The 14,068-nt window shown below is 44.2% G+C and overlaps 1 protein-coding gene across 3 annotated transcripts in view; it reads left to right on the plus strand.

The window, feature by feature from the left end:
* LOC121622880 (poly [ADP-ribose] polymerase tankyrase-1-like) overlaps nt 1–14,068 on the plus strand; it is an 86,153-nt gene extending 72,085 nt beyond the window's left edge. The window contains exons 19-30 of one of the 3 annotated variants that reach the window (XR_006007804.1): nt 944–1,132; nt 1,752–1,832; nt 2,550–2,736; nt 2,874–2,953; nt 5,021–5,141; nt 5,290–5,387; nt 6,101–6,175; nt 6,476–6,581; nt 8,547–8,733; nt 9,259–9,415; nt 10,191–10,584; nt 10,810–14,068. Coding sequence is in view for 2 of the 3 variants with exons in the window: in XM_041959927.1 (XP_041815861.1) it covers nt 944–1,132; nt 1,752–1,832; nt 2,550–2,736; nt 2,874–2,953; nt 5,021–5,141; nt 5,290–5,387; nt 6,101–6,175; nt 6,476–6,581; nt 8,547–8,733; nt 9,259–9,415; nt 10,191–10,277 (1,368 nt within the window). In the remaining variant the exon portion in view is untranslated. Of the gene's footprint in view, nt 1–943; nt 1,133–1,751; nt 1,833–2,549; nt 2,737–2,873; nt 2,954–5,020; nt 5,142–5,289; nt 5,388–6,100; nt 6,176–6,475; nt 6,582–8,546; nt 8,734–9,258; nt 9,416–10,190 lie in introns of those variants that run through there. The other 2 variants (XM_041959927.1, XM_041959928.1) reach the window with 2 other exon arrangements.

Genomic DNA, 14,068 nt, shown 5'->3' on the forward strand with positions numbered 1-14,068 from the left:
CTACAACCTGATCAGGGACTCACAATATTGGTGCTTTTCTCCGTAAATCGTAAACTGAATTGCATCATTTTTAGTGGAGCACCTTTGGGTTTTGGGGACTCTTTTTTGGACAAAACTATTTCAAACATCAAAAAAGCTGCTTGGGAGCATGTGATGGCCATTTTTCACAATTCTCCACCATTCTGCTCCATGCCAGCCTCATTTGTCTCAGGTGAATGTCATGAAGTTTGCGTACTGTTAAGGCGACATTTAGAAATTCTTATTTGATGCTCTGAATCATGTGGGATTCATGCGTCAGTATCTGAATTTAGAGCTTATGTCTGATGGGGACTGAAAAACGCAGCTTAGTGATTGCTATTGTCTGCAGATGCTTGACATTCTGTTTGTGGTATCAGTCAATAATTTCCCCATTTAGAATTATTATTCTGATCATTACTGATACACTTAGACTCTCTGAAAAGATCTGGATCTATCGGGAGTCCTTGGCTGCCTCTCACTCACATTTGCCTTATAGCTCGACAGCATTCTGCTACTGAAAGAGTCATGAAACACATGTTTGAATGAAAATTTGATGAGCTCTGCGTTTTGGAGAGCTCACATACACACAGTTTATCGTCCCCCGCTGGTGCTCAGCATGAGCTACATTGTGTTAGATGCAAAGACTGACGATGAGGCTGAAGACGAAAAGGAAGGACCAAGAAAACAAGAATCATGATGGAGTTAATAATTCACAGAGACTCAAGAGAATCCCACATTTTCCATTTTCTCTGATCACAATTTTTGTAGCACTCATTCACCAGACTTCACACGTTTGTTCTTGTGAAATGCTTTTTCCTCCGCTCACCACCTCCTCTTCTTTCTGCTCTCATTTCTAATCTCTCTTCTCTGCTGTCCGTCGCTCCTCCTTCGTCTTCCTCAACTCTACATCTTCCCCCGTGTCTAGCACGTGGACATAGCCGCCCTGCTGATCAAGTACAACACGTGCGTCAACGCCACAGATAAGTGGGCGTTTACGCCCCTCCACGAAGCGGCCCAGAAGGGGCGGACTCAGCTCTGCGCTCTGCTATTGGCCCATGGAGCCGATCCCACAATGAAGAACCAGGAGGGACAGACGCCGCTGGACTTGGCAACGGTGCGAAAAGGCCTTCTTAGAAATGTCCTCAACACGTGTTATGAGTCAGCACGTTGCTGTATCATTAGCTCTAATTGATATTTGGGTGGTTAGGATAACTAATCAGACAGTGGAGCGCCATGAAGAAAGTTTGCAGGAATTTAGAAGCTTCCCAACTCGCTGAACCCTAATGAGGCTTCCTAACAAGCCTCCTAATAAGGTTTCTTGTTTGACTGCAGGTACCATAGTTTGAGAGAGCAACACGCCTTGTGATGTTGCTCGCATTAGCTCACAATTCCGCTACTGATCGGAGATTAGAACAAAAATTGTGCTGACAGCTTACCGGTTCATTATGAAAAATAATAAGATGCAATGAATACTGTTCAGTGAGGGAGTGTACTGATCATGAAACTGAGCCTCAACTACGAACTGAACGTACGAGCGCTCCAAAGAACAACCAGGATTATCCAGCTGCTTCTTTAAAGTGGACAAACAAGGCCAGCGAGCTGAGGGTCAGAGAGCGCGGTGGCTAGCAGGCCTAAAGATGAAAGTACTGGTCTTATCATCCCCCAAATTTATGTGCACAGAAATGCCAACAAGATGTCTGTCGAAATCTTGTCAATCTGTCTGTCTGTTGCAGGCTGATGACATCAGAGCATTGCTGATTGACGCCATGCCACCAGATGCCCTGCCAAGCTGTTTAAAACCCCAGGCCACTGTGGTGAGTGTCCACACACATACATACAAGTACACACATAATCCTGTGGTGGCCGACATTATGTGTATACTCTAAGAAGAAACAGCTAACATGTGTGGAAAAGACTGAATTCAGGCTGGGCTGAAGTTGAAGCACTGAAATAGATTGAATTATCAATTGAAGTGTGAGCACTGAAAGGACTTTCCATGGCAGTTTAGCGGGCTGTGTCCACAACACGGTGACAGGCTGTAGCCATTTGTAGCGTACTGTAAATACATGCTGCTCCCACTGCGAACAGTTCAAAAAATAATGACTTCAAGAGAAAAAACACTTTGGTGGACATGGGCCCTGAAGTGTGTGAGCTTAAAACAGCTGAAATCAGTTGAAGTGCAATGACTGAACGCATTTGAAATTTTATTTCAAGCCGGAGCCCCGTCGGCACGTTGTCAGTGTACATGTGAGACCTGAAAGCATCTGAACTCTCGGCTGAAGTGTTGGAGATGAATGCAGCTGAAATGCCAGATGACTTAAAAGCACTGAAAGCAGTCGAATTATCAGTTCAAGTGCGAGAGATGAAAGCAGCTGAACTGTCGTGAAAGATTAGAAATGAAGGTTGAAATGTCAGTTGACTGTAAACAATGAACGCAGTCGACATTTCAGTTGTGCGCTGAAAGGAGTCAGTATGAGATGTCGTGTGAGGTATCGGCCCTTTAAACTAAATCTCCTCTCTTCCACTCCCAGGTGAGTGCAGGTGTGGTGAGTACAGGCGCGGCAGGGGGCGTGGTCATCTCACCCTCTCCGTCCCCATCCTGCCTGTCCGCTGCCAGCAGCATAGACAATCTGACCACGCCCCTCGGCGACATCAACGTGGGCGGGGCCACTGGACCAGCGGACGGAGCATCTGGGTCTGACAGGAAGGAAGGAGAAAGTATGTCCAAACACGCCAGTTGTGTCCTAAATCGGGCTGTTTTTTGTTTTTTTTTCACCTGCACAGGTGTCATAGATGTTGTTGATGTAAACGTGTCTAACAGCTGGGACTCTACTCGTATGACTGTGTCTCTGCAGCTCTGCTCGACATGACCATCAACCAGTTCTTGAAGAGTCTGGGGCTGGAACACCTCCGAGACATCTTCCAGCGGGAACAGGTACTCGCACTTCTTTCTTTTTGTTTTTTTCATGCGTCTGGGAGAAGACAAAAGTGAGAGGGAACAGCGAACTATGTGAAGAGCTGGAGAGACACCGGAGAGACAGACAAGGAAAGAGCTTCACACTGCAAGTGAAAGATTTTTAGGTCATATTTTCTGATGTGAATATCCAACTTTGCAATCGTCTTTTCAGGCTTATTTCTCTCAGGGTTACACACTAATTCAGTCTTGTTTTAAACATATTTTTTGAGTCCGTTTTTAGACCTTCTAGCAGCGTGGCTCTGGGGACGGTGATGTTCTTTTGTTAGTCCACCACTTTGGTCCAGCCTGAAATACATCAACAAGAGATGGAGGGCCATAAAAAACGGTTCAGACATCCATGTTCCCCTTAGGATGAACTGTAATGACTTTGGTGATCCCTTAACTTTTGTAATGGCTCGTTTTATGGAAAAGTAATGATGTTCTCATCACCCTTAACTGCCTCATTGTGAGCATGTAAGCATTAGCATTTAGCTTAAAGCACTACTGTACCTAAATACTGCCTCACAGAGCCAGTAGCACGGCTGCAGGCTCTTAGTCATGTTCTTATGTCAATATTAATGCACAAAATAACAATAGCGAGAGACAGAAGAATGATACAGATGGACGGAGTGAGAGAAGAAAAGGAAAGAGAGAGAGAGGTTTGAGGAGAAAGATGAAGAAAAGGACGAGGGAGACGGCTAGACAGATGGGGCGACAGAAACAGGAGAAAGCAGACAAGGTGGGAGACGGAAATAGAAAGTGAGATTGAAAGGTGACAGCGGGCAAAAGGCAAAGCATAGAAGGCAGTGTGGGAGCAACACGGAGGGTGTGTGTGTGTGTGTGTGTGTGTGTGTGTGTGTGTGTGTGTGTGTGTGTGTGTGTGTGTGTCATTAGTATTCAGATGAAGAGTGAGATGTAGGTCAGCTGGGAGTTAATGGAAAATTCTGTTTTTGTTTCAGAAGACCAACTACGACTCAGTTATAGCATCAGTTGAACCAGAGATACACACTGGTTCAACTGATTTCACATCAGTCCATTTAACAAATTAAATTATTAATAACGGTTACTCTTTATGTAGAAATTACAGCAATATGTTGAAAGTAAAAGCAAAGAACCCAGCCTATTAGCTGTAGTGATTAATAACTGCCATCATCGGTGTGCAAACACTCTGAGGATTGCAAAGTTCATTAGTTGGATGTTCCAGGTGTCCGATTGCTCTGACGCTGCTTTTTCACCGCTGTGATGAAACCGTGAGGTGGCAGCTCGAAGCATCAGCCGGCGGCGAGATCCAGGCTGATTTCTATTGGTTTTAGATGATGACATGAAATTGGCTGCGACATGGACTCTTCATCATACAGGCTTCTGCAGAAGTTCCGAGCTTCCACCTCTGTGATTTCTGAAATGAATCCTTTTCGGCTCAAATTTCCAGCTTGTGTTTTGCCCCTTTCCGCCCGGTGCCAGTCCCATTAAACTCCCAGCAGAGTATTTAGGCTGTGATGATTTACACCTGTAGCGGTGATCACAGCAACACGGATGAAAGTAGGTAAAGGTTAGCGTTTGAAAAGCGGCGTTATCTCTGCCTCCAGCATGAATCTCATCTCTGCTCTCCCTGAACAAACTCTTCACTTCAGCATCAGCGATTTGCATATCAATGGCTTGATTACTGCCATTCATTCATTGACCTTTTCTTCGTACCGCTTCTGTTTTCTCTCATGAATATTTGTCAGACCTATTGTCTCTGCAATATGTCTTAGATCACTGAACTCACTATTGATCGTTCGAAGTTTGGATTGTCTGTTGCCACGCGACCTTCTTGACATCACCTTTAAACTCTTATATTTTTGTGTGTTAAAAGTTTCTGCAGAGTTTACAGTTGAATACCGTAAAACAACATTTAATTCAGTCGACAGATGTAGAACTAGCCGTACTGGCTTGGCAAGTTATTGCGTGTTACGATTAAAAAAAATGTTATTTTCCTGGCGGTCTTTTGGCAGCAGGAACAACCATAAGCAGGACTGACGTGACTTTTTTGTGGTCTCCGGGCAGATCTCGCTGGATGTGTTGGCAGACATGGGTCACGAGGAGCTGAAAGAGATCGGCATCAACGCTTACGGTCACAGACACAAACTCATCAAGGGCATCGAGAGGCTGCTGGGAGGCCAGCAAGGTCAGGAAAAAAGCACACATATATGAGGGGTTATACAACTGGCTGACCTCGTATCACATGAATTGTACTGAAATAAATATTTAACCTTAAAATAAACAACACGTGGAATGTTAAAACACATGATTGTGACTCAAATGTGCGTTCGCAGGTGGAAACCCGTACCTGACGTTCCACTGCTCCAGCCAGGGCACCGTGCTGATCGACCTGGCCCCGGACGACAAGGAGTTCCAGTCAGTGGAGGAGGAGGTTTGCAAACACACCTTCATTTACACAGAAACATGGGCACTACACACACACTTACCTTACCGTCACCTCGCTACCTGCACGACTTAACTGCAGTTTGGTCAAATTATTTAATGATCTATCTAATTAGGTTTCTGATATGAAATTTGAGCATGTCCATCATTAGTAATTTGAGCCATCTGACAAAGGATGCAACACTGTGTACAAGAGACTCCATATTAGTGTAACTGCTCCACTGATTATATGTCTCTTGTAAATGAAAGCGGTAATTCAGAGAGACAGCAGGTATCAGTGTGAATGGCTTTAAAATTAATGAGGATCTGTCAGATGTTAACGGACGTTTAGCAGGTAATTTAAACTGTAATTTTTACTGGAGGATTGTGAAAAATGGCTGGTGTGAGGTCTGCCTAGACTGTTTAAAGTGTGAAATGTTTGGTCGAGGTGGATGCTGGATGTCATTTTTTTCTGAAAAAAAAAAACACACCTGGTGTGCCGAGGTTAAAAAACCCAAAGAAAAAGCCTCATCTCTGGGTCCCCTAATGCTAATGCTGTCCAGAGAGCTGCACTCATCACACCTTATGTGATTCACCTTCACGATATATGGAAACCGCATTTCATTAGCATGTTTTATCCCACACATTTCCCATTTTAACCTTAGAAAGATTTGCATAATGTGGTCATTTTGATTGTCTTGTGCCTCTTTATTTCCTCCTCAGCTGCAGAGCACCATTAGAGAGCACCGGGATGGAGGCAACGCAGGTGGAGTCTTCAGCCGGTACAACATCATTAAGGTGTGTGCTCAACACACAGACCACTTTTCTGTCTTTGTGATCACAAATAAGAAATTTGAAATGAATTGAAGGGATAGTATGTAACATTTCTGCATGATAAATGTCTAAAAATGACTAGACTGATGTTATATATTTTGTTGAGTTCTCACATTATCCTAAATGTTTCCAATAACTATTGTTTTGATTAACAGACCCCATTTGGCTTTTGGAAATAGATTTTTTTATTCCCAATTAACACTTTTCTCGCTCGCTTTATTTCACTCCTCACCCCTCCCTCCGTTCCTCCCACTGACTGTGCAGATTCAGAAGGTGGTGAATAAGAAGCTGCGGGAGAGATATGCACACAGACAAAAGGAAATCGCAGACGAGAATCACAACCATCACAACGAGCGAATGCTCTTTCACGGTAATTTAACATGTGAAATAATTCAGCAGGCCCGGTTTCATTGTCATATATTATGTATTGTCAAGTAGTTCAATGGTTCTTGTTGATTTACTCTCACTTTTGTGACTTGTGTATTTTCAAAAAGATGTTGAACTGGTGGAATATGGTGAAGCAACCAGAAGCCACCATAGAGAGCTGAAGTCGTGATGTCACGTGCAGGCTAGCCTCTGATCCGCTAACATCTGAAACCATCTCTCATTGAACATTTCTGTCATCGGTCCTTCTGAAGAATGAAGCGTGTTCCTGGGCTTTACTTTCCATACTTAAATATTCTCATTGGCATCCAGTGGTTGAAACATCTATGTTTTTAACCAAGTTTAATAAGGGTTACTTTGTATGCACATTAAAAAAACTACAGCTCCCATGCAAATGGCCGGCACTGCAGGGCGGCACCTATAGCCTCGTAACTTGATGGCCCGACATCGTTGACCTGCTGAAGGAGCTGTGTAGAAATTTAGAAAAGTTTGGCTTATCAGCTCCTAAAGTCATGTATGACTCATTTTCAATAGTTTATTTATTTGTCATTCTGTAAGACGGGCCTGCACAACGAAATGTACTTTGTAGTCCCTTTGTGCTAATTAAGAAAGACTATTTTTTATGGTGGAGTGTGGAGGATGAGCTGAGGAGTCTCCCAGCCTGAGGAAAGAAGCTGCTCTGTAGTCTGGTGGTACGGCAGCGGGTACTTCTGTATCGCTTGCCACATGGCAGCAGAGTAAACAGGCCGCGGCGCGGCTGAGGCCGGTGTTGTCTTTTAGTGTCCTTTAGGCTCTGCACAGGCACTTCACCCCCATGATAAAGCTGATGCTTGGTTGCTGCGTACAAATGATCTTCCAGCCGGTTTTAATCCGCTGCTGTCATTTTTTTCCTCTATTACAGTTAACAAGAACTTGGCACAGGAATGTTGCCATCTTAAGTTTCTTTAAGAAAGTCAGTTTCTGGCTTGCTTTACCGTGGTGGAGATGTGTGGTGACCATGACAGGTCCTCTGTGATGCTGATTCCCAGGAACCTAAAGCTGTTCAGCTGCTCCACCTCAGCTCCACCGATGTAGACAGGGGTGTGTGTCTTTGCCTCTTTTTGTCTGAAGACAAAAACCTGGATTTTTCACTGTAAAAATACATCAAAACCCAGTTGATCCCAAGTTGAAGATGCATGTCATGAACTAGAATGATCCCCGCCCTGTGACAGTTTCCCTCCTCACTGCCATGAAGTTTTGATCACGTCTCCCTGTAGCTCCAGTCACTTCCTTTAAGTCGACAGACGTAAAACGCAGCTTGGTCTCCTGCATCAAGGTTCAATTATTTGTGCTCTCTGAGATGATCTCCGCTTTGTACTGCAGTGTTTTCATTCTTGCAGCCTGGCCGTAAGCTTGAACGAACCTCATTAATCTTCCCCTCTCAACCACAAGGCCCAGCGAGGACGCAGCCATCAGGACTGCGGCCGAGTTTGACTCCTTCAAACACTGTAGAGTGCTAAATCCCAGGCAGTCGTGTGGCTTCTGTGATGCCTGAAACGATGCGTCTGGCACCAACAATCATACTACGCTGAAAGTCTCTTAGATCATGGATTTCCCAGGATAACACTTAGTCAAACAGTATCTGGATCTGTCTGCCTCGTCTGCATTCTTCATACCGTTGTGTTTTATTTATTTGTGCTTCTCTGTCAGGAGGAGAGACGTGTTTGTAAAAGAGGAGGTGCACTAATTGCAGAGGATGGGTTGGTTAGCTGCTTGCATTTGAAGGATTTTTCCGGTGGCGGCTCCAAAAAAGGATGTAATACTTCATGTTTTGAGTCTAAAACAAAGATGTGTTTGTAGGTTTTTCCAGGTTCCCAAAGCAACAGAAGGTGTCCCTGTCCCCGCAGTGGAGGTATGTAGGATAACCATGCATGTCCTCTCTCATCTTTTTTTTTTTAATTCCTCCTGTCAGGTTCTCCCTTCATCAACGCCATCATCCATAAGGGCTTTGACGAGCGACACGCCTACATCGGCGGCATGTTTGGCGCCGGGATCTATTTTGCTGAGAACTCCTCCAAAAGCAACCAGTACGTGTACGGGATTGGTGGAGGCACAGGATGTCCTACCCACAAAGACCGCTCCTGCTACGTGTGCCACAGGTGAGACATCTTATTGGTTTAGATCAAATGTAACCGACAGCTAGCTTCTTTCTGCGCAGAAGGAAAGAGCTGCTGGTCGGCGTGTGTCCCAATTCCACATGAAGTACTATTTCTACCCAGGTTTTATTGTGTAACTGCTAAAGTGACCACAGTTTGCTCAAAAATGATGCCATGTATACTGAATTCTCTCACTTTTCAATGTGCTTTTGATGCAGTCTATTGTCCCACAATGCATTGCACATTGCACAAAGAATGCGTTGTTTCTCACAGCTGCAAAAAAATAGAACATGTTGCAAATGATACTGAGACAGCTTCAGGAATGTGAAAGCTTTTGAAATACACACAGTACATTTTGCTCTATTTAGTTACTCGGAAGTGATATTCCAAACCCGCAAGTTTCATTGACATCACTTTTATATTTCCTGGTAGTGCAAAACAACGTCCTGATATCTCATACTAATTGCAATAAACTATATGTGTGTGACCTTATCATTGACAGCGTTATTCTGTGCGTTTGCATTTCAGGCAGATGCTGTTCTGCAGAGTGACACTGGGTAAGTCCTTTCTTCAGTTCAGCGCAATGAAAATGGCCCACGCGCCACCAGGACACCACTCTGTCATAGGACGACCCAGCGTCAACGGACTGGCGTATGCAGAGTACGTCATCTACAGAGGGGAGCAGGTCAGTGTGCACACATACACACGCATACATACACACAAAATTTTTGAGATTGAAGTTGTTCATTTATAAGACAAAACTTGGATATTCTCTTAGATTAAAGTGGTAAATTTCTGAAAAAATACTCACAATTTTAGGAGAAAAAAAATTGAATATTCTTAGAGGTTGTAAAAACCTTGAGAAAACCTCTGCTTGTCGTGTATTTTGCCTGCAGTGGAAGACCAAAATTCAACTGCAATCAGATGTAGCAATAAGGAAACAATGGTGATTTTAGTCCAGAGTCAGCGTATTACAAGCATCCGGGCTTTGAAGAGACGGTGCCGTGAATTGGAAACACACTGAGGTGGATGAGGTGGTAGCTGTTGTGCATTAGGTGCAATATATTTGTTTATATGTGCGATAATATTGCTGGTTACATCTACAACCAAAGTCTGGATGCTTATGGTAATATTGTGTTTCTGGGCACAATACACAGCAGGCAGCAGCACCTGTGGTGTGATGAGGTTCATCCAACCTTGCAAAATGAGGGATTGTGATTCCTTGACAACAATAGCAAAAAAAACCACTGTTGGCATCATACACAAATCCCAAGGTGACATCTTCAGATAGCTAACAGTCTAAAATCAAAAGATATTAAACTTAGAAAGGTATAAAACAGAGTAAATCAGCAAATCCTTACATTTATAATAAACAACTTACATCATTAATCCATTATCATCAGTAGCACTAGAGGTAAGCCCAGTATTTAGTTTCACTTTGATGTGCTGTGTGTCCACAGGCTTACCCAGAATACTTGATTACCTACCAGATAGTGAAGCCAGAGAGTCCGGCCGCGCCTGCTGCCACCTCCGAGCAGAAGTCCTAAATGCAGCCGCTGCTGGATCTGAAGAAGGTCGGACTAGAGCCGCTCTCTAAGAGGGCTAGAACTGAACTGGAGGGTGTTTCAAACCTCAGACCCAAAATGAAGGTCTCCGGAGCTGAACTTGAGGTGAAGTGTCGACCAGGCTGTAGTCAAGGCGGCCATTGGAAACAAGGCGCGGACGTGTCTGAACAGAAGAAGAAAAGGAAGATGGGGAGGCAGCGTCGGGGGGACGATACATGCTCAGTGCAAAGCGGCAGGCAGCAGATTCTTTAATTAACTGGGTCTAGTTTTGCTGGAGAAAAAGAAAATGGTTTGTCAACATTTCTGAAAGTGTACCAGTAAGCTCATTTTTAAGTTCGCAGGCCTCTGGCTTGATCCTAAAAACAATTAAGGAAGCAATTAGAGCGGGACACAGTCCAAAGCAAAACAAACGTCCCTGATTTTGCACCTTCGTGCTGCTTGTATATTCTACCCCCAGTTTTTAATGTGTTGTTTTGATATCGTGTCCTCTTTCGGCTTTGTGCATCATCCACAGCATCAAAACAACACCCCGAGGCCACCTCCAGAAACAGCGATCGTCGCGCCGAGAGAACAGAAATCCGCTTCATTTCGTGTTACAGCTTGTCACATTTGCACCAATGAGGCTCATGTAAACAAGACACGGCTCTCTCTCTCTCTCACATCTCCTCTGCTGTAAGCAACGAAGGAATGATGAAACGAGCGCGAGCAGGGAGAAGTTAAACAGATTACAGCGGACAAATACCCACAAGTCAATAAAGCAGAAAACAAACACAATCCGCTGCTGCTACCAGCGCCGGCTGCAGACTTTCCCACCAAATCCGCACCGGGACCACCTTCTGCACCCAGCCAGGCAGACCAGAGGACAGCTGCTGCCAGAAACATCAGTTACCACAAACATGATGGGGTTTTTTTTTTAGAAGAAGAAGTTTTTTGGTTTACTTGACCAGCATTTGGTGACGAGCAAGCAGCAACCACAGTGGCTGAGTGTGATGGGCTGAGACACCTGTCACTCAAGCCAACGTGCCCTGAACATGCCACTCTTTATTTCGTTTTGATTCTTTTTTTTTTTTTTTTTTTAATTGCCAACAAGACCTGCGTAAGTACAATTCAAGCTGACTCTCTGTTTTGGAGTCTGAGTCCAGCGGCCGTCATTGGAGCTTAAACAACGTCCTCATCGGCTCCGACAGTCAAACATGGTCGTTGCTGCTTGCTTCAGCCGAGCTCGCGTTAAAACAGTCCAAACTCCGTCTTTTTCCAGAACCAGGAGGACCACAAGAGACCAGACTGTGACTGTTATATGAACACACAAACACATGCGTACGCTTGACTCACACTTTTCCTCTTCGTTTGCGTTGCAGCCCACTCAAAGCTGCACTTGGCAAACTCAGACAACTACAGAAACACAGTCCCCGAGAGTTTGAACCTCGAGAGATCTTGTCAGGTGTGATCTTTAATGTGAAAAGGACCCAAAAGCGACAGAGATACAAGATAAAAACTTGAAATGGGACGTTACTCTCTATAATCCTGATCTGATTTTTTCAATTGCAGCTCAACATCCACACCTGTCTGCTGCTACACTTGTGTGTCGCTCATGTACACTTACATCCGGAGACTCTTTTTGGTTTGCGTGTTACTGTCTCTCATTGGGACCCACATTTTTCTTGTGTTGCTGTTTACATGATCCCGCTGCCTTTCAGCCGCATTCCCCTCTACCTTTAGCTGTCGATGCCCCCTAGTGGTGCCAGGGAAGAATTGCTGGCTTGCAGTAGTCAGTCAAAGAGAACAAATGTACAGTTTATTCAGGAAGGCATTTACATAGGGATCCGTTTCCACACAGTAATGTTTATTTGTTTTGTTTGTTTTTCCATCATCTTTATCCTGCTGGCTTTACACTCTTCAAACATTCTACAAGCAAATGTGAAAAGTGAGCCTGTTCACGGTATGTGAGCAAGCCATTCAGCAGGCTGGTCACAGGCTTAAAAAAGATATTTATGTAACCAGAAATCTGACGGAGGATGAGGAAGAGGACAATGCAGATGTTGTACATAAAGATGAGCTATCACTTACCTGTATTAACCATTCACGGTGGCACGCTAACATCATAACAGCTTAGCAAACTCCTCACACTACGTACTGTAAGCTCAAACTCCTTTTTCTGTTACTCTGCTGACCACGTTTTTCTGTTGAAAGTTTATTTATGATTAGTGATTTGAAATAATGACACTGTACCACACTAGGGACCTGAGTTCAGATTCTCTCATTTCCATCACATCAGGTCGAGTCAGGTAGTGCTGAAGGTCTTTGAAATTCCTTGAAAGTGAGTGCGATGGGCAGGGAAAGGGCCTTGAAAGGTTCTGGAGAAAGATAAGGTTGCCTTGAGATCGCTTGCAGCGCAGCGCCCGCGAGTCAAACTCAGATTGCAGCTGATTTGCATTTTCAAGGTGAAGATGACGTTGGTCTGAGCCAAGCGCGAAACAAGCATTAAATCCATGTCAAGAGGGCCCCGGCAGCTGAAAAGAGACGCCCCTGATACTGTGAAGCTGAACCGTTTGTCAGACTGTGTTCAAGCTGTGAAGTTTCCACATCAGCATTATTTCCCTCGGTTTTGCCGCCCACACATTTGATAGCAACAGCTCATCCTAATAACAATGAACGATAACAAAAAATGACTTGGGTAGCAGCACATTTCAGCAAATTACAAAGTGATTCATTGCAGGGAAAATGGAAAGGAAATGAATTAAAAGTGAAAGAAATAAGCTGGCAGACAGGAACAACAACTGATGACTAAAGGCAAAAATGAGAAAAGCTAATAAGCTTGAAATTAAACTGTAATGACAAAAGTTTTCAGAGGGGAAAATAAAACAGCTGCAGCACTTGGACACACTTCACACAGTATACGGCCATAAGTATGCGCTTATTAGTTTTTAAGACATGACTGAGATGATGATGGTCATTGATGATGATGGCGTTTCTCTTACGCTGTGCATCAACTTATTGTTTTTCCTCCCAAAGTCAGTTATTTACTATCTGAGACTTCACAAAAAGCCCCGATCTCAGTTTCTAGATGTTTAAATCAGGTGAATGACAGACGAAGCAAGTGTGATGCTGTTGTTGCTGGAGACCAGCCGGATTTCTATGTTTTCCTGTTTTGGACCAGCGTCTGTGTCATCCCCGATCGGTCGGCGCTGGGACGGAGATTTCCGATAAAGCGGCAGCGTTGCTGTCGGCTCTGTGGGCTCATGCAGAGCAGGTGGAGTTTATGGTGTTGACCTCAGTAAGGTCAGCAGCGCCGTATCCTTTATTAGCAGAGAGCTGTGGGCTTTGTTTTAAACGACACTGTAAATAAACTAACTCCAGATGGGCCTTTAAAAGGGCCTTTTATGGATGATTTTGAGTTTATTTTTCTTGCTTTTTGTCCTTTGAAAGACTTTTCAAAGACTTTTTTTATGTGATAACTATTTGAATTGTGTTTTAGCTGGTCTGTCTCTGCTTAACTGTCTCACGGGCCAGTCAGCCATGTTGTTGTAAATACTTTGGAGGAGTGCGTGCGTGTGTGTGCGTGTGTGCGTGTGTGTGTGAGTGTGTGTGTTCAATCAATCTACGCCTCACCTTCTGACCTGCCTTCAGCCAAAAGCCACCAGTTTGATTAACACATATCCTCATCAGTGATGTTTGACCTCCTGTTGTACAGACGCTTGTACAGAGCTGCTGACCAGCTAACATGTGGAACAGAGAAACTCCTCGCTGTTGTACAGAAGAAAATCCTTAATAAA

This window comes from Chelmon rostratus, chromosome 19 (genome assembly GCF_017976325.1).
Source record: "Chelmon rostratus isolate fCheRos1 chromosome 19, fCheRos1.pri, whole genome shotgun sequence".
Lineage (NCBI taxonomy): Eukaryota > Metazoa > Chordata > Actinopteri > Chaetodontiformes > Chaetodontidae > Chelmon > Chelmon rostratus.